Source organism: Balaenoptera acutorostrata, chromosome 7 (genome assembly GCF_949987535.1).
Source record: "Balaenoptera acutorostrata chromosome 7, mBalAcu1.1, whole genome shotgun sequence".
In the NCBI taxonomy this organism is placed as follows: domain Eukaryota; kingdom Metazoa; phylum Chordata; class Mammalia; order Artiodactyla; family Balaenopteridae; genus Balaenoptera; species Balaenoptera acutorostrata.
In genome coordinates this window covers 107,688,268-107,708,483 of record NC_080070.1, presented here as the reverse complement: position 1 = coordinate 107,708,483, position 20,216 = coordinate 107,688,268, and the positions used below count along the sequence as shown (strand labels likewise).

General features: G+C 41.2%; 1 protein-coding gene across 3 annotated transcripts in view; it reads right to left on the bottom strand.

Moving 5' to 3' along the window:
* Positions 1–20,216, bottom strand: part of HECW1 (HECT, C2 and WW domain containing E3 ubiquitin protein ligase 1) — a 314,499-nt gene that overhangs the window by 113,666 nt on the left and 180,617 nt on the right. For all 3 annotated transcript variants that reach the window (XM_007187728.3, XM_057549480.1, XM_057549481.1), the window contains one exon: positions 2,579–2,721. In XM_007187728.3, coding sequence (XP_007187790.2) covers positions 2,579–2,721 — 143 coding nt within the window. The remainder of the gene's footprint in view (positions 1–2,578; positions 2,722–20,216) is intronic.

The window sequence follows — 20,216 nt, the reverse complement described above, 5'->3', positions numbered from 1 at the left end:
CTGACTTCATGCTACAATGGCAGAGCTGCATAGTTGCGACAGAAACCATATGGCTTATACAGCCTGAAATATTTACTCTCTGGCTCCTTACAGAAAGTTTGCCAACCTGTGTTCTAGAGAAAAAGAGAAAAAAAAGAAAAGATATGGATATCCTTTGCTTGCTTTTCCTGTGCAGGCTGATATTTTCCAAATATGCCCTTAACAATAGACAGTGCCAGCAGCAGATGCGTGTCTTGCGGTATCTATCTATCTATCTATCTCTAATATCTATGGAAGGATGCTGTTCTGGTTACCAGGGACCCTGTGGAGTGGTTCAGAAAGGGACCTGCTGCAGAACGGAGCAAAACAAGACTTGTGGGCTGGGTCCACTGGCCCATGACCTCCCATTACACCAACTCCAGGGTCCCACAGAGAGACTCTGAAACTCCACCTTGGACTCTTGCACCATTCCCTCTTCCTACTCAAGGCAATTTTTAATTACTAGGAAGACAATTATCGAGGGAGAAATCAACCTGAAACTCTGCTATTATAGTTTCATCAACAATGCAGCGTCAGCAGAGTACATGGTCCCCTACCTTCGCCTAAATAGGAAGAGTGATTACCTTGGGATATTCAGAAATGAACAAATCCACTCTACCCAATAATAACAAAGACATATTCCCAAACCAGTTGTTACTTAGATAATTCTGTAGTCACTCCATTTATTCATTTGTGACATTCCAATAAAAAGATAAGTCACTGGCTGGTAGTGTTTTAATGTTTCTTCCTAGAAAGCACCGGCATTAGGAAACAACATATATCCCAGTGATCCACTGACTTAGTATTTCTATTTGGGAAGCCCTGGTTTCATGCTTGGAGTTTCTAGGAAGCCCATTAAATAAAGCATTATATGCAGGGAAAATAGAATGAGCTACAATATTGACATGGGCCTTGGTCAATATTATGAGGTAGGTCTACTATGACCATAGGAGATCCTGAACCCCAAACCTCGTTGGAATCAGAGGAGGCCTAAAGACCATCAGACAGTGAGACAAAAATTAAATCGATCATGCTTTGCATTTGTTTTCCACGTTTTTCTTTCCTTTGCTTTCCCCTCACTTTATCAACAAATATTTTTTGAGCCTCTTCCATGTAAAAAGTGCTGCCGGTGATACACAGCAGGTAATGCATACCGCTGCCTTTAAATAGCTTACATCCAGCTGGGGGCATGAGGCAGGACCACTACATAAAGGGCTCAAGGCAGCGGTGATATTTCCAATGTGAGGCTGAGGCAGGCGTGGGTAGAGGACTTGAAGGAGGGAGGCAGCCAGCCAGGCAGAGAGCTGAGGGCTGTGATGTTACAGGCCAAGGGATCGAGGGAGCTTTCTGAGCTTTATTTTAGAAATTTTTTTTTTTTTTTTTTTTTTTGGCCGCACAGCACGGCATGGTGGGTCTGAGTTCCCCCACCAGGGATGGAAGCCATGCCCTCTGCAGTGGAAGCGCGGAGTCCTAACCACTGGACCGCCCGGGTAGTCCCATGAGCTGCCTTTATTTTAAAAGGCATACAGTTTGCTATTTTAAAAATGAACAGTTTGGAATCATTTAGTCCCTATGTGCCACAGACAGCTTTACGTTCTTTAGGTATATTTTTGTTTGTTTGTTTGTTTGAGTGGAAAATGCAAAACACCTTGTTTGAGACATGACTGTAGCTTCGTAAATGTCAACTCCCTTTGGCTTGAGAATTAACACGTGTCTATGTGCACACAGCTGCACACACGCTATCAGGGTTCTGATTACATGTCCTTATGATAACTGTGAGTGATTCCAAAGTCCTTCTGAAAATCCAAAGAGCTTTAAATTAAGACCCTTGGAAATTCTGCATAATTTTCCTCATTCCTTTGATATCATTCTAAGTATCGCATTGAGGCATATCTATGACCAGAGAGTCAGTGTTTTCAAATATAGTTGCCATTACCTATGGAAATACATATTATGTACAAGGATTTTATCTGGTCAGAGTTTAATGAGAACCCTGAATGCACATGAATGTAGAAGATACAAAACGCAGAAACATATTCTCATATACAACTGAACTATGCAAGCAACATAATGGTGGTTGCACCATAAGGATTTACGCTTTTAAAATTTCATACATATTATCTAGCATTTTCTATAAATACTAGTGTTTTCTAAGGCGCTCTGGTCTAGTAACCCAGCATTTCATCTTGTTATGGAAATGTCACAAATGATTAAATCCTACACACAAGACAGGCATATGAATGAAATGTTATCCTTCGTAGTAAAACAAATTTTAATTTCTATCTGTACAGAAAAAATGCTGCATTAAGGGCTTCTTTCACTATAGTGCCTTAGGAATTTTTACTCTCTTGCATAAGTAACCAGTGGTACGCAAACTAGGGGAAAGGGAAGGGTCTGTTTAATTAAATGTTGTAGCTCAACAACATAATTAATGGGAGAAGCCAACGAAATACAGCACCACCTTTTCAGTTCAAGTCTCTATGAGACTGTATTGTTGCCTCCCTTGGGCCTGGCCTGCTGGCTGTTGCCTAGTGATACTGAGCTCTTGGTCAAGGTTTACCCTATGGCATGTCTTTCCAGGAGTCTCTGAACGGGCATCGACAGCTTTCCCAAGAAGCGCTTGATGATGGGGCGGCTCTTGGCAAACTTGTCCTTCACCTCAATTTCCAGCACATCAGTGGGCAAGGACACAAAGCTGAATTGCTGCAATGAAAAAACATGTGGCATCAATTAATTGCAAGGCGAGAGGGCTGGCCAGTCCCCAGTCCATCTGCTTTGAATGATGTCATTGTCAAACACCCCAGCAGCAATATCTCTATCTATCTATCTATCTATCTACCTACCTACCTACCTACCTACCTACCTACCTACCTATCAATCTATCTCAACCTATCTCTATCTATCTATCTCAAGGTTTTAGAAATGCTGTGAACCCTGTTTATTCAATAAATGAATAATGGTCACAATGAGATGTCTTCTCAGTGCTTAAAAATAAGGTCCTTTTCTTTTTTTTTTTTTTTGGCCACTTGGATTGCAGGATCTTAGTTCCCTGACCAGGGATCGAACCCGTGCCCCCTGCAGTGGAAGTGCGGAGTTCTAACCACTGGACTGCCAGGGAATTCCCTAAAAATAAGGTTATTCTCAGAGATTCAAATAATAAAATCAACTCACTTTAAAGGGAAAGAATGCTACCCAGGCCTCACCATACTTGACTGAAGGTATCAACACACATAAAGAACAAGCAAAACTCACCTATAATTAAGGAAATGCACTTCAAATCAACAATGCAATATCTTTTTTTTCATGATGATAATGGCAGAGATTTTTAAAAGTTTGATCATACACTGCCTTCTGGAAAGCGGGAAGGGACAAGAACTCTCACACTGTATTGATGGAAATGCAAATTGACTGGACCCTTGGGAAGGGAATTGGTAATATTTTTTGGCATTTAAACTACAAATTCCCGGGGACTTCCCTGGTGGCACAGTGGTTGAGAATCTGCCTGCCGATGCAGGGGACATGGGTTCGAGCCCTGGTCTGGGAAGATCCCACATGCCGCGGAGCAACTAAGCCCGTGAGCCACAACTGCTGAGCCTGCGTGTCTGGAGCCTGTGCTCCGCAACAAGAGAGGCCGCGATAGTGAGAGGCCCGTGCACCGCGATGAAGAGTGGCCCCCGCTCGCCGCAACTAGAGAAAGCCCTCGCACAGAAACGAAGACCCAACACAGCCAAAATTAAGTAAATAAATTAATTAATTAAAAAAAACAACAACAAATACAGAACTTTAAAAAAAAAAAAAAACTACAAATTCCCTTCAACCCAGAATTCTACTTCTAGGAATTTCCCCTCTGGATTAACTTGTACAAGTGCGCAAAATACATATTTTTTATAAGGATGTTCAATAGAGCATTATTAACAACTACAAAAGGCTGGAGAGATTTAAAATACGCCTACCAATAGGAAACCAGCTAAATGAAGGATGGTAAATTTTCGAAACAGAGAACTCTGCTGTCATTCAAAAGAAATAGGTAAATAAATATGTTCTGACATGAAATGATACCTGACAAATTAAGTGAAAAAAGGCAAGATGTAGAAAAATGTGAAGAGTGGGATTCCGTTTGTATTTTGACTTGCAGAGAAAATGCCTGGAGGGTACAATCCAAACTGAACTTGAGGATGTGGGCTCATGGTGGGGTTGGTGGGGGGAGAAAGCAGATCTTTTTCCTTCTGTTGTAAACTGTTCATTTTTTAAATAGCATACTGTAGGGCTTTTAAAATAAAGGTGATGACAATTAAAGGCAGACTGTGATCGTCAGAATTTGGCTTGGCCATCAACAAGTGTAGAAAAGGAGAGAGAGGAAAATATTTTCATTGCCCAGCTCAGACTCTCTGGGAGGGGGGAGTTGATTAAAAGTTACAGTACCCTTAATTAAGGGTTGTGAAACAGCTGAAATATGTAACTATTTTCTTTTATTCTGATTAATTCCTAAAAGCATTCTTTTCACTTTAGTTGATTTCTAATATCAGAGGTTAAAGATGTCGGGCATGCCAATGTTAATATCCCCTCCGTACCAGTCAGGATGGGCTGGGGTATGCTGCAGTAACCACCCAATTCCACATCTCAGTGACTTACGGTAGCAAAGTTTTTTCCTTGCTCACACTGTCACGGTGGGCTGGCAGAGGGTTCTGTTCATTAGTCACTCAGGGAGCCAGACTGATGGAGCAGACACACTCTCAAACGCTGCCAGCCACAGTGACAGCAGGAAAGAGAACTCTGGAGGGTTTTCCTCCTGCAAATAAGTATTCACTTTCAATCCTAAGGCTTCATCACAACTAGACACACACCCCAGCCACCCATAGCGAATAGGGAGTATGATCCTACCGTATGTCTGGGAGATAGAGAACAGAAATATTTGGCAAACAGCAATAATAGCTTCCACACCCTCCCTCCATATGGTGCTTCTAGTTTCCATTACAAATTAGTTTCACTTAATAGCCATATACTTCCTAAGAACCAATCATTTTTGGTACTGACAAAACTGAATTTACGGACATGCTAAGCTCGAGGATCAAACCCAGGAATTGGTTTGATTCTCCTCTAAGAAGGCCTGTGAGCATCCAGGCTCCCTAACTATCTTGGGTGCCAAACTTCCATTTCTTCTGCCTAGTAATTCCATACTGAAGTGTACTATAACGGATCTCCTAACCTAAAAGCTCAATCATAGGCTAGGCACATTGTAGTATATGTATATGACGAATAGTTTATAGTTTTCTAAATTACAATCATTTATGATTATACCTAAATATGCAATTACAACACATTAAATGCCAATAAGATAGAAAATGCTTATTTTCCAATGCTAAGTGACAAGAGCAAGGAACATGTAGCTCACGATCACAATAACGTGAATGAAATGAATAGAAAAAAGACTGGAAAGAATTACAACAAATTTCAACAGCAGTTGCTTTACCAAGTAAGATTATGTCCGCCACCCACTTCTTTCTGTGATGAACACGTATTATTTTTATAATGAAAAACGTAGTCACCTTTATTAAAACAAGAGTATTTCTGGCGCTAGCAGCCTGCATGGGACACGAAAGTCAGCTTACTAAGACGTTCTCTGAAACTTGATGGCAAATCCTGAGTTCTTTTCCTCCCTCCACAAAGACTTCCTTCTCAGCCTCTCTTCACAAATCCACCCCTTCATGGCTGGCATCAACCCCTCCCCACCAGGCCCTTACTTCAATGCCATGGTTACTAGAGTCCATGTAAACTTCCAGCTAGGTCAGGTTCTTCTTTTTTAAAAAAATTTTTTATTGGAGTATAGTTGACTTACAATGTTGTGTTAGTTTCAGGTGTACAGCAAAGTGAATCAGTTATATATATATGTATATATATATATATGTATCTCCATTCTCTTTCAGCTTCTTTTCCCATATGGGTTATTATAGAACTTGAGTAGAGTTCCCTGTGCTATACAGGTCAGGTTCTTTTAAGAACCAGTGAGCAGCTCTAAAAATATAAAAGTCTGCCTATTCCTGAGCAAGCTTTTTGCACCCGTGAGTCTGAGGCCAGGGTGATGAATTTTGTCTGGCTGCTGTCCTGGCTCTTACTTTGAGCCCCTGAAGAACTTGCGGAGTGAGGTGGACTTGGCTTTTTTTCCTAGATCTGCACATCTAAGTTCTTGACTTTCTCATGCACGACCTCACTGAACCTCAGCGTCTTCAACTGTAGACTAGGAAAAGAAGGTTCATGTTGTGTAAGATTAAACTGCATCTTTTCCTCTCCATTCCTGGTCTATCCAGATTCTACCTGCCCCATCCTCTAATATTTCCTTCTCCTTTTGACTCTTTAATTATTGGACTTCTTTCAAATCTATGACCTTATTTCAGCTGGTCCTTAACAACCAGTAAGTCTATACAACTGTTTGTAGTATACGTAAGCCAGGTTCAAATGCCTAGGGCACAGACAAAAGCTACAGTTCTCCTACTACTAATGCCCACTCTGTCTTTCTATTCAGAGCAATGGCCTGGTTAATGGTCAAAAGAAAAATCTGTGAACTATATCTGCAAAGGATTAAAAAAAAAGATGCATTGTTGATCCAAGCCCCCTGCTCTTTGTGGAATTCTGTCACCTTGCATCCTAATTCACCTGTGAAAGAAACCAATGTGGCAAATGAAAAAGCCAATCCTGGATCCTTAGGGATTGGAAGTCTGGCCATTTCCCGCTTCACCTTCTTCCTCTTGCTTGAGAGCATCTAAGGGTAACTGTACTCCATGCTTGGACCAATCAGTCAATAAATGGCTCCTTATCTCTGCATAAGTCATGAAACTATCCTAGATAAAGGAACTCCTGATGTCTTGAGGGTCAGAGAGTAAAGTTCCATAAGTCACCTTTCCATTAGAACATTAAATTCTGAATTTTCTTTCTTGGCTGCACTTGAGGAACCAACTGTCAGACCTCTTATAATTGGCAACAATGGCAGGAAGAAAGCTGTACGAGGCCCAACGCCGGGGCATGAGCTGGAATGACACATACAGTATTCTTACAGCATCAAGCCTCCTTTTGGTTTTGTTTCAGCACAGGTTGTGGGACTCTTACTTTTGCTTTGGGCCATTGGTACTTAGCCCTGGCTCCCATTAGAATCATCTGGGGAGCTTTAACAAAAATACCCATTACTGGAGCCCATCCTTGACTAATCAAATTAGATTCCCTTGGGGGTAGAGCTGGGCACTAGTAGTGTTTCTAGCTTCCCAGATTACTCTACTGTGCAACCAGAGTGGAGAACCACAGTTCCCTCAGTAATAATCCATTTTAACATAGAATAATCTCATTGTTATAAAAATATTTCTTAGATCAAATCTAAATCTTCCTCTGTGGCCTGAATATTTAGCTCAGTGATTCATAACATATTCTTCAAATCCCAGCTTAGTAGTACTATTAAATTTAATAATATTTATTTTTTAATAATAATATTTAATAATATTTATATTTTTGGTCTTGGCATTCTTATTAATAGCAGTAGATGGTAGTGGGCCTCTATCCAATAGATGCCAGTAATACCCCTCTAGTTGTGACAACCAAAAATGACTCCAATCATTGCTCAATGTCTCCTGGGGGCAAAACTGCCCTTGTTGAGAACCACCGATGTAGGCCTACCTTCTTCAGTTTTCCAGAGAGATGTTAGACTAGTGTTGCAATATATGGGAGTATCTATTTATTTTGGTTTGCATTGTTACTCAATAGGCCACTTACAGAAATAAGATGCTCTATTTATTTATTATATTCTATCTTGCTTCAGAAAAGACACGGGGTAGATCTTCTATAAACAGAATTTCCATAAACTGAACTTACTGAAATAAAAACAAAGTAGAGAACCAAAAGAAATATTAAATTGGAAATTATGTTAAACTATGGCAGCAGTTCCATAATGGGCAAGTGAGGCAGAGATCAGGAGAATGTTGGTCATAAAGCAGCCAATGGCTCAGAAGAAGGGAAGGGTTACCTATTCACTCACAAACACCTCCTGAGCACTGACTCTGAGCTGGGTGCTGGTGACACGGCCACGCCCCTACGAGCTTGCAGTCTTATGCTGCAGGTAGACAATGACAAAACAGAAAGTTCCATGGTAAGAGTCCCCAAAGGCTCAGCCTGATGGACAGGCACAGAGAAGGGGTGGCCGATGGTGGTGGGGAGAAGGCTAATGAACAGGTAGAGACAACTTCCCAGAGGAGGCGATGCCTTAACTAAGTCATAACAGTTAAGTAGGCATCAGCTGGATGAAGAAGGTGTGGGAGGAACATTCCAGGGAGAGAGGACACTATTGGCAAAAGGCTGAAGTTCAGAGTGCACGGGTCCCTTTGGGAAATGTGGGTGCCTCACTATGTCTGGATCATAGAAGGCGTCAAGTTATGAGAGGAAACTGGATAGATAAGCAGGATCCAGCTCACAAACAGCTTCCTGGCCAGAGCCTAGACTTATCCCAAAGGCATCTGGGAACAATGGAACTGAATTATGCAAATGACACACTCAGATGTGCATTTTAGAGAAGTCACTGTAGTAGTGCTGAGGAGATGTCCATAAATGGTCAGGCCAGGCGGCAGACAGACCAGGTGAAACAAGTGAGAAGTGAGGAGGAAGCCTGGCAGGGAAGGAGGAAAGGGGTGGCAGATTTGTGGACTGGCTGAATGTCAGTGAGAGCCATGGCATGTGGGAGAGGAAGAGACCTCAAGTTCCCAAGGCTGGATTTGCAAGACTGAGGGCATGTGGGAGGATTAATAGCTAGAAGAGAGGGGCTGAATGACTGAATGTCCCAAAGTAATGAAGGTACAGAGTGATGGAAATAGGGGTTGGTTATGGAAGGATATTAGGTTGTAAAGAGACAGCTGGGGAGCTTGTGATGTTTTCACATGATCAAAGGTGTAAGCATTGGAATGGATGGCTGGTGATAAATGGAAGTAAAGGTCAGTGGGATCGAGGATGTTAAGGAAATTAGGTCATTCATGTGGACTCTGTGATCATCCAGGAGAATGGTTGGTCCTGGGTAGAAAGGGAAGACGGTGCCACAGGTAGAAAGGACGAGTTGTAGCCGAGTAACTAATGGGACCCATTAGTGCCTTGATGTAGCCAAGACAATAAGGACATCAGTGTGAGAGGGGACACTATAATCAAACATGAAGAAATAGTTGTGGGAAGTTTCAGAGAAACGTTCAACATGATTTGGAAAGAATTTTCACTTAGGCATTTAGGGGCAGGTATGAGAAAAGATGATCCCAGTCTGAGAGAGCAGAAGTGCAGCTGATTCGTTTATGTCTACTCATAAACTTATGGAAGTTGGGAAAGGTTGAGAAGTGAAAAGTGGTAGGGATGGTTGACTTGTTTTGGGTCATGTTCCATTTGAAGAGGTAGGAGGATGTTGAGGAGTAAGGCAGGAATAGCAACTCGAAGCCAAGACTGGATGCCTGGTGATGTAGGGGAGGAGTGGTCCTAATTGTTGTGTGAAATAGGTCGTGATATGCAGTTAGAGGGGCATCTAGTTTTGCCTCTCTTCTCTTGCAGACATAAGGGGAAAATAAAACACCAACTCCATTCATAAGAGTCTGCCTGGTTCCATTCAGCCAACACCATTATTCATTACGAATGAAAGTTAAATGGACTAGGTTTAGCGCTTCCTGTGCAAAGGTTCTCCAAGGAGAAGGAAAGCAGGAAGGAAGTAACTGGAGCATGCAAACCGCAGCTACTCTTCCTTAGAACCTTGCATGGTATGTGACTTTCCATTCAGGTGGCACTATTCACTGAGCTTAAAAATGATACTCAAAAATAGTGCTGCCTAAAGTCAAGGATAACAATAGACAGGAAAACAACTTCACTAGCAGAGCAATCATTGAGTCAAGAGCAATGTTTTTCTCTCTCACTAGCACTGTCACAGGGTTTTATATTAAGAGGTGATGCTCTTGGACTCTGGGCATAGGAGACCTACCCCTCCAAGCAGTGCGTAGCCTGACTCTACCCCAGGAAGGACATCCCAGAATCCTGCTGAGAGGTGAGCCTTGTATCTGCAGAGAATCTAACTGCTTTGAATAATAAAGGCTGCTCTTACAGATCTGTGGTATATGGAAAGTTTACATTTCTTCTTATGTATAAGAACGAGGGAACTGGTCTTGACTGGGCCTCCACCATCTCCATATCAGGAACTGAGAAAACTCAGCCACAGAAAAGAATATCATTAATTTTATTCGCAGGCACTGCTGTGGCAAAATTAGGCCAAGATTTAGGCTTGGCAGAGTGGGAAGCAAGGTCTGCAAGTGTGTGCTTGTAAATATGCAATGTTATATACTTATATACTATATATAAAATATATCAAATACAAAAGTATGTATTATACTTACTACATAACATGTATTCTATCTATATCTGTATCTATATCCATATTCTTAACCACAGGCGTCCCTAACCCCCAGGCCACATACCAATACTGGTCTGTGGCCTGTTAGAAACTGGGCTGCACAGTAGGAGGTGAGCGGCAGGTGAGTGAGGGAAGCGTCATCTGTATTTACAGCCGCTCCACATCGCTCGCATTACTGCCTGAGCTCCGCCTTCTGCCAGCATTATGGTGAGGTATATAATTATTTCATTATATATTACAATATAATAATAATAGAAATAAAGTGCACAATAAACGTAATGCACTTGAATCATCCCAAAACCATGCCCCTCCCTCCCTGGTCCATGGAAAAATTGTGTTCCACGAAACCAATCCCTGGTGTCAAAAAGGTTGGGGACCACATCTACATCTCTAAGTCTTTTGCTTCTGACGATGATTCATTTCAACGCCTATAAAAAAGGAATAGGATTAGATTACTAGATTGAAAACCAAGAAGACCAAAATTTGCTGTGTGATCATAAGCAACTTAATCAACCTTTCTATGTCTACTTTATAGTACCCCTAACAGAGAAGAAGCACTGTCTGCACAGGCTTTGTTGGTAAATAGTCATCTTCACTGTACAGTTCCTCAACTGCATACCTTGGTCAGCCCTGCATGTTCTTTGTACCTTTAGGAGCCTATATTCAATCAGTCATTGAATCTAAACTCTCTAGAGTCCGTTCTCTCCTCCCCACTTCTGCTGCCACTGGCCAATGTCATTCCCTGCCCATGGAATAACCTCCGAACTCGTCTCCCAGTCTTCAGTTTCTCTCTTACAGTGGCCAGTAAAGTTATGTCTCTGAAACACAGATTTGATCCTTTCATTCTCTTGCAGAATAACTTCCCCTGATTTTTTTCTCACTCACGGGATGAAATCCAAATTTCCCAATGAGGCGTTTGGTTCCTGCCAATCTTTCCACCTTCACTTATTATACTCATTCCCTGGCAACCTCATTTTCTTTCACACATTTTCACAGACTTCCTATTTTCCTAGAAGTTGTTCTTTCCCAACTTCCTGGCCATGCCAAACTCCTACTCATCCTTTAAACACCCATTCAAATAAAATTTCTTCTGTGAAGGCTTTTCTGACTTTGGGAACCACCAACAGAGACAGCTGTTTTTTCTTCTGCTTCCATATCTCCTCTATAGTTTTTATCACGTTATTTATTTTCTTGTGGTAAATAAGGATGCACACAGAAATGTGTAATTTGAATATGGAAATGAACATTGACAAGAGAGGGAATCAGTGACTGGCTACTCCTGGAGGTATTTCCACCAGAAGTCACATATTGATGCTGCAAAAGTGGAATATAATACAAGCTTGTGTGTAATCTAAGATGCACTCTCTATGAATGCTAGATTGCACCTTCAGTGCCCAAGCCATTTTAGTTATTGTTCTGGCAGAAAATCTAAGTACTAGATTTTAATAGAAATAGAAAAATATGAACAGACCAATCAAAAATGCTGAAATTAAAACAGTGATTAAAAAACTCCCAACAGGGGGCTTCCCTGGTGGCGCAGTGGTTGAGAATCTGCCTGCTAATGCAGGGGACACGGGTTCGAGCCCTGGTCTGGGAAGATCCCACATGCCGCGGAGCAGCTGGGCCCGTGAGCCACAATTGCTGAGCCTGCGCGTCTGGAGCCTGTGCCCCGCGACGGGAGGGGCCGCGATAGAGAAAGGCCCGCGCACCGCGATGAAGAGCGGTCCCCGCACCGCGATGAAGAGTGGCCCCCGCTTGCCGCAACTGGAGAAAGCCCTCGCACGAACCAAAGACCCAACACAGCCAAAAATAATAAATAAATAAATAAATAAATAAATAAATAAATAAATAAGAAAATCCTTAAAAAAAAAAAAAAAAAAAAAACTCCCAACAAACAAAAGTACAGGACCTGATGGCTTCACAGGCGAATTCTATCAAACATTTAGAGAAGAGTTAACACCTATCCTTCTGAAACTATTCCAAAAAATTGCAGAGGAAGGAGTACTCCCAAACTCATTCTATGAGGCTGCCATCATCCTGATACCAAAGCCAAAGATACCACAAAACAAAAGAAAAAGAAAATTACATGCCAATATCACTGATGAAAATAGACACAAAAATCCTCAACAAAATACCAGCAAACTGAATCCAACAATATATTAAAAGGATCACACACCATGATCAGTTGGGATTTATCCCCGGGATACAAGGATTTTTCAATATCCACAAATCAATCACTGTGATACACCACATTAACAAATTGAAGAATAAAAACCATACGATCATCTCAATAGATACAGAAAAAAGCTTTGGACAAAATTCAACACCATTTATGACAAAAACTGTCCAGAAAGTGGGCATAGAGGGAACATACCTCAACATAATAAAGGCCATACACGACAAACCCACAGCTAACACCATACTCAACAGTGAAAAGCTGAAAGCATTTACCCTAAAATCAGGAACAAGACAAGGATGTCCACTACTGCTACTTTTAGTCAACATAGGTTTGGAAGTCCTAGCCACAGGAATCAGAGAAGAAAAAGAAATAAAAGGAATCCAAACTGCAAATGAAGAAGTAAAACTGTCACTGTTTGCAGATGACATGATACTATATGTAGAAAATTCTAAAGATGTTACCAGAAAACTACTAGAGCTCATCAACGAATTTGGTAAAGCTGTAGAATTCAAAATTAATACATAGAAATCTGTTGTATTTCTACACACTAACAGTGAAAGATCAGAAAGAGAAATTAAGGAAACAATCCCACTTACCATTGCATCAAAAAGAATAAAATACCTAGGAATAAACCTACCTAAGGAGGCAAAAGACCTGTTCTATAAGGCACTGATGAAAGAAATCAAAGATAAAACAAACAGGTGGAGAGATATACCATGTTCTTGGATTGGAAGAATCAATATTGTCAAAATGACTTTACTACCCAAGGCAATCTACAGATTCAATGCAATTCCTGTCAAACTACTAATGGCGATGTGTTTTTCAGATCTAGAACAAAAAATCTTAAAATTTGTACGGAAACACAAAAGAACCCAAATGCCAAAGCAACCTTGAGAAAGAAAAATGGAGCTAGAGGAATCAGGATCCCTGACTTCAGACTATACTATAAAGCTACAGTAATCAAAACAGCATGATACTGGCACAAAGACAAACTTACAGATCAATGGAACAGGATAGAAAGCCCAGAGATAAACCCACGCACATATGGTCAATTAATTTATGACAAAGGAGGCAAGAATATACAATGGAGAAAAGACAGCCTCTTCAATAAGTGGTGCTGGGAAAACTGGACAGCCACATGTAGAAGAATGAAATCAGAACATTCTCTAACACCACACATAAAAATAAACTCAAAATGCATTAAAGACCTAAATGTAAGACCAGATACTATAAAACTCTTCGGGGAAAACATAGGCAAAACATTGGATCCACCTCCTAGAGTAATGAAATAAAAACAAAAATAAACAAATGGGAGCTAACTAAACTTAAAAGCAAAGGAAACCATAAACAAAACCAAAAGACAACCCACAGAATGGGAGAAAATATTTGCAAGTGATGTGACCAACAAGGGATTAATCTCTAAAATATACAGACAGCTCATGCAGCTCAATATCAAAAAAGACAAAAAACAAAAAACAAAAAAACAAACAACCCATCAAAAAATGGGCAGGAGATCTAAGTAGACATTTCTCCAAAGAAGACATACAGATGGCCAAAAAGCACATGAAAAGATACTCAACATTGCTAATTATTAGAGAAATGCAAATCAAAACTACACTGAGTTATCACCTCACACTGGGCAGAATGGCCATCATCAAAAAGTCTACAAATAGTAAATGCTGGAGAGGGTGTGGAGAAAAAGGAACCCTCCCTCCTGTTGGTGGGAATGTAAATTGGTACAACCACTACGGAGAATAGTATGGAGGTTCCTTAAAAAACTATAAATAGAGCTACCATATGATCCTGTAATCCCACTCCTGGGCATATATCTAGAGAAATCCATAATTCGGAAAGATACATGCAGCCCAGTGTTCACAGCAGCACTATTTACAATAGCCAAGACATGGAAGCAACCTAAATGTCCATCGATAGGTGAATGGATAAAGAAGATGTGGTAAATTTATACAATGGAATATTACTTAGGCATAGAAAAGAAGGAAATATAATGCCACTTGCAGCAACATGGATGGACCGAGAGATTATCCTACTAAGTTAAGTAAGCCAGATAGGGAAAGACAAATATCATATGATATCACTTATATGTGGAATCTAAAATAAAATTGATACAAATGAACTTATATACAAAACAGAAATAGACCCACAGATATAGAAAACAAATTTATGGTTACTAAAGGAGAAAGGTGAGGGGGGATAAATTAAGAGTTTGTGATTAACCTATACACACTACTATATATAAAATAGGTAACCAACAATGACCTACTATGGTGGTGGCTCCTGGGAGCCCACATGAGTCGCCTCCAGCACACAACTGGCCCCATGGATGGTGTCCTAAGCCAACCCCTCATCCAGTTCACTCTATTCCTCCATGAGAAATTAGGAGGCACTTGGTTTTACTGCTGCTCTCAGAACCTCCACTTCCATCTTATTTCTTCGGAGGCTGCAAAATGATGCTAACAGACAAGTACAAAGAATACTTTAGCCAATGGACATCAAACTGTGTGTCTCTCTGAGTCCTAGGTTCAGTGGATGAGCCACAGGCATCACCTGGGAACCAGAGGCAGTACCACGGGAGTAGCGTGCCTTATGTTTTTAAGTTGGTGTTCCATTCATGAATTCCTTTCATAAGCGTTTAGCCAATGGAAGAAATGATTTGGTGCTTAGATGATGGTTGTCTATATCAAGGAACTTCAATAATCTTTTTTTTTAAACTATTGTCCTGGGGCAGGGCTGCTGGTTAGGGCTTCTTGCACACTCACCGCCAGTGCCAGCTTTGCATGTTGAAGAATGCTTTTCTTCCATAAAAGTGAATTTTGGGTTTATGATCCTGTTTCCCTTGTCCAGGTCAAAGTGCAATTTAATTTCTGATTAAATTACTTCTTAATTTCTAATCAATCAGGACAGAAGTTAACAATCTATTTCAAACCAATCAATTTGGTTAAAGCTCATTAGGGTTGGCTTATTACAGTAATCATTTAGCAATTGTGCTTACTTTCTGGGGATCAAGGGCCTCGGCCAGGCACCTGTATTTATCTCTAGAGGATGGGGGTGCTTTTAGCCTAAGCTGGTCTGCTTGCTCTGCTCAGTCAATCAGGTTTTGGCAATTTCCCCACCCAGTAGGTCTCATTCTTATTTACTCATGATGATGTGGGGATGATTAAATGTGATAACTCTGGTAAACAACCTATTATTACTGGCTATATAGAAGAATACTCTAAGCCTGACCCTTGTGAGTTTATGCTCATGCTTGACTCAAGTTGCCAGGGCAGTGGCTTGTGGTTTGGTTAACTGTACGGTAATGTCTGGGTTATTGGTGTCTACTCACAGCCAGTCCCAGCACTAGAAGCTGCCCTGATCTACCTGCACTGTTGTTCTTCTCACATACCAGAGCCCTATTTTAAGTGCACTGTAGCTGGGGGATACTGAAGGGACCCAGTAGACAAAAGTGAGTAATAACAGCTAATTAAAGTTACATCTACACTTCTCCATATTCACTGCCACTGTTCCGGTCCAAGCTTCAATATCTCCCACCTAGTTTCTTCCACTGCCTCTTAACTGATGCCCTTTCTCCACCTACGTGCCCACACCCCTCACCATGCATCAGCAGCACAAGAGTCTTATTTGTTTCACATCTCACCAGCATTAGATATTGATCTTCATTTTAGTCATTCTGGGGGATGTGCAGTGGTATCACAACAGTATCTTTAATTTTTAGTCCTGGATGACCAATTAAGTTGAGCATCTTTTTATATATTTATTGGCATTTGGACATCCTCCTCTGTGAAGTGCCTGTTCAAGTCTTTGGTCCATTTTTCTGTTAGTTTTTGTCCTTTTCTTTTGGATTTGTTGGGGTAGTAGGGGTAGTATGTGCATTCTAGATACTAGTTCTTTGCTATCTAGAAATAGCTCAATATTTTCTGTGGCTTGCTCCCAATGTAGAGTTTTGATGAACAGACATTCTGAATTTTAATGTCATCCAACTAATCAATCTTTTATTTTATGGTTTATGTTTTCTGTGCTCAATTTAAGAATTTTTGAGGGAGGGATCAAGATGGCGGAGGAGTAGGACGTGGAATTCTCCTTCTCCCACATACACATAAAAAATACATCTACAGGGGCTTCCCTGGTGGCGCAGCGGTTGAGAATCTGCCTGCTAATGCAGGGGACACGGGTTCGAGCCCTGGTCTGGGAAGATCCCACATGCCACGGAGCAACTGGGCCCGTGAGCCACAATTGCTGAGCCTGCGCGTCTGGAGCCTGTGCCCCGCAACGGGAGGGGCTGCGATAGAGAAAGGCCCGCGCACCGCGATGAAGAGCGGTCCCCGCACCGCGATGAAGAGTGGCCCCCGCTTGCCGCAACTGGAGAAAGCCCTCGCACGAACCGAAGACCCAATACAGACAAAAATAATAAACAAATAAATAAATAAATAAATAAAAGAAAATCCTTTAAAAAAAAAAAATACATCTACATGTGGAACGACTCTCACAGAACATCTACTGAATGCTGACAGAAGACCTCAGACTTCCAAAAGGGCAAGAAAATCTCCATGTAACTGGGTAGGGCAAAAGAAAAAGAAAAAAAAAAAAGAGAAAGGAATCAAGACAGGACCTGTGCCTCTGAGGGAGCTGTGAAAGAGGAAAGGTTTCTATACATCAGGAAGTCCCCTCACTGGTGGGGACGGAGGGGGAGCTTTGGAGCCTTGGAGAACATAGCAACAGGTGTGCTGAGGGCAAAGTGGAGAGAGACATGCAGAGAGGGTTGGTGCTGACCAGCATTCCCCAGTCTGAGAGGCTTGTCCGATCAGTCCTCTGGGGTAGGTGGGGGCTGGGTACTGAGGCTCAGGCTTCAGAGGTCAGACTTTGGGGAGAGGACTGGGGTTGGCTGTGTGAAAACAGCCTGAGGGGGCTAGGGTGTGGTGCTCCACAACTGAGGGAGTCTGGGAAGAAGTCTGGGCCCACCAGAGAGGCAAGGTGCCATTGTTGGGAGGCACCCAAGGAGATGGATGGGCCCACTACAGGAGCTTCTTTCTCCTGGCACTTAAGGTGGCAGGGCACTGCCTACATGAGTTCCAGGGGTGGGCGAGAGCCACTGTTCCCATCTTGGACTCTAGAGGCAGGCTCGGACTGCTGCTGCTGCTGCAGAGGGTCCTGTGAGCAGGTGCAGGTCACTGCCCCCACCTTCCCAGGAGCCTGCGCAGTCTGCCACTACCGAGGGTTCTGGGACCCAGTGCCAACCACTGCTTCCTCCTCCCCGGAGGCATGTGACCCACCACAGCCACTGCAGAGGGACCTGTGACCTGACTGGAAGCCAACTGATGTCCCCACCTTCCTGGGAGCCCTGTGCAAGCCGTGCACCTGTGCACCTGCACGCCCCCTATCAAGGGGATAACAGCCAGCACACACTGAGGAAAGAGATGACAAGCATCCAAACCAAAAACAGCCCTCATGCCAAAGAAATATTAAACGCACACAAGCTGCACAGGGAAGCTCCTGCTTATAAATAGCCCTCCAAGACTACAGTAGATAATTGTTTCTCCTAAGCTCACAGACTAAGAGAAATATAAACAAAATGAAGAAGCAGAGGAACCACTCTCAGTTAAAAGACCAAGAAAATTCCCCTGAAGGAACAAACAGTGAAGCAGACCTCCTCAGTCTAACAGACACCGAGTTCAAAAAGAAGGTAGTGAAAATACTGAAGGAATTAAGAAAGGCTATCAACAGAAATGCAGAGTACTGTAAAAAGGAACTAGAAATTATAAAGAGGAGCCAAGAAAAATTAGAAAATTCATTTGCCAAGACAAAAGCTGAGCTCAAGGCAATGAAGAGCAGAATGAATAAAACTGAAGAAAGAATAAGTGATCTGGAAGATAGAAATTGGAAATGACCCAATCAAAACAGCAGACAGAAAGCCAAATGAGAAAAAAATGAGAGTAATATAAAATATCTGTGGGATAATATAAAATGGGCCAATCTATGCATAATAGGGATTCCAAAAATAGAAGAAAGAGAAAAGGGGATTGAGAATGTATTTGAAGAAATTATGGCTGAAAATTTCCCATACCTAAAGAAGGAAACAGATATCCCGATACAGGAAGCACAGAGGGTCCCAAACAAGATGAACCCAAACAGACCTACACCAAGACATATTAAATAAAAGTGGCAAATGTTAAAGATAAAGAGGATTCTAAAGGCAGCAAGAGAAAAACAAAGAGTTCATTACAAGGGAGGCCCCCATGGGCTATCAGCTGATTTCTCTACAGAAACACTGCAGGCCAAAAGGGAGAAGCAAAAAATATTCAAAGTCTTGAAAGAGAAAAATCCGCAACCTAGAACACTCTACCCAGCAAGATTATCATTTAGAATAGGAGGAGAAATAAAGAATTTCTCAGACAAGCAAAAACTAAAAGAATACAGCAATACTAAATGTATCCTAAAAGAAATACTGAAAGGTCATCTCTAAAGAGAAAAGAAGCAAGAAGAAATAGGAAGGAGGAAATCACAACTGGAAAGTAAATCACTTAAATTAGCCAGTATACAGATAAAAAAGAAAAAAAAAACTATTTGTGAAAGCAATTATAAACACAAGGAACAGCAAAAGGATAAACATAAAAATGTAAAAAGGGACACCAAAACCATAAAATGTGGAGAAAGAGAGTAAGAAAATGCAGATTCTTTTTCTTTTTTTTAGAATGTGTTTGAGCTAATATTACTATTAGTCTGAAGCAAGCAGATATAGGAAGGGGTTAACATACTTGAAAAATAGGGCAGCCACAAATCAAAAATATACAACAGATTCACAAAAAGCTAAAAGAAGAGAACACAAGCATAAAATAAAAGGAAATCATCAAACCATAAAAAGAAAAAGAAAGGAACAAAGAAGAAACAAAGAATAAACTGGAAAACAAGGTTTGAAATGGCAATAAATACATATGTATCAATAATTACCTTAAATGTCAATGGACTCAATGCTCCAGTCAAAAGACATACAGTGACAGACTGGATAAAAAAACAGGAGCCTACAATATGTTGCCTACAAGAGACCGACCTTAGGGCAAAGGACACACGTAGATTGAAAGTGAGGGTATGGAAAAAGATATTTCATGCAAATGGAAATGACAAGAAAGTGGGAGTTGCAATACTCTTATCAGACAAAATAGACTTTAAAGCAAATGCTATAAAGAAAGATAGAGAAGGACACTATATGATAAAATCATATCACTATATGATATGATTTATCATATCACTATATGATAAAAGGATCAATACAAGAAGAGGATGTGACACTCATCAACATATATGCACCTAATATAGGAGCACCCAAATATTGATACATAAAACAAATACTAACAGACATAAAGGGAGAAATCTGACAGGAATACAATAATAGTAGGAGACTTTAACATCCCATTCACATCAGTGGACAAATCTTCCAGACAGAGAATCAATAAGGCAACAGAGGTCCTAAATGATACAATGGAACAGTTAGACTTAATTGATATTTTCAGGACACTACATCCAGAAAACAAGAATATACATTCTTTTCAAAGGATTGACCACATATTAGGCCACAAAACTAACCTCAACAAATTTAAGAGT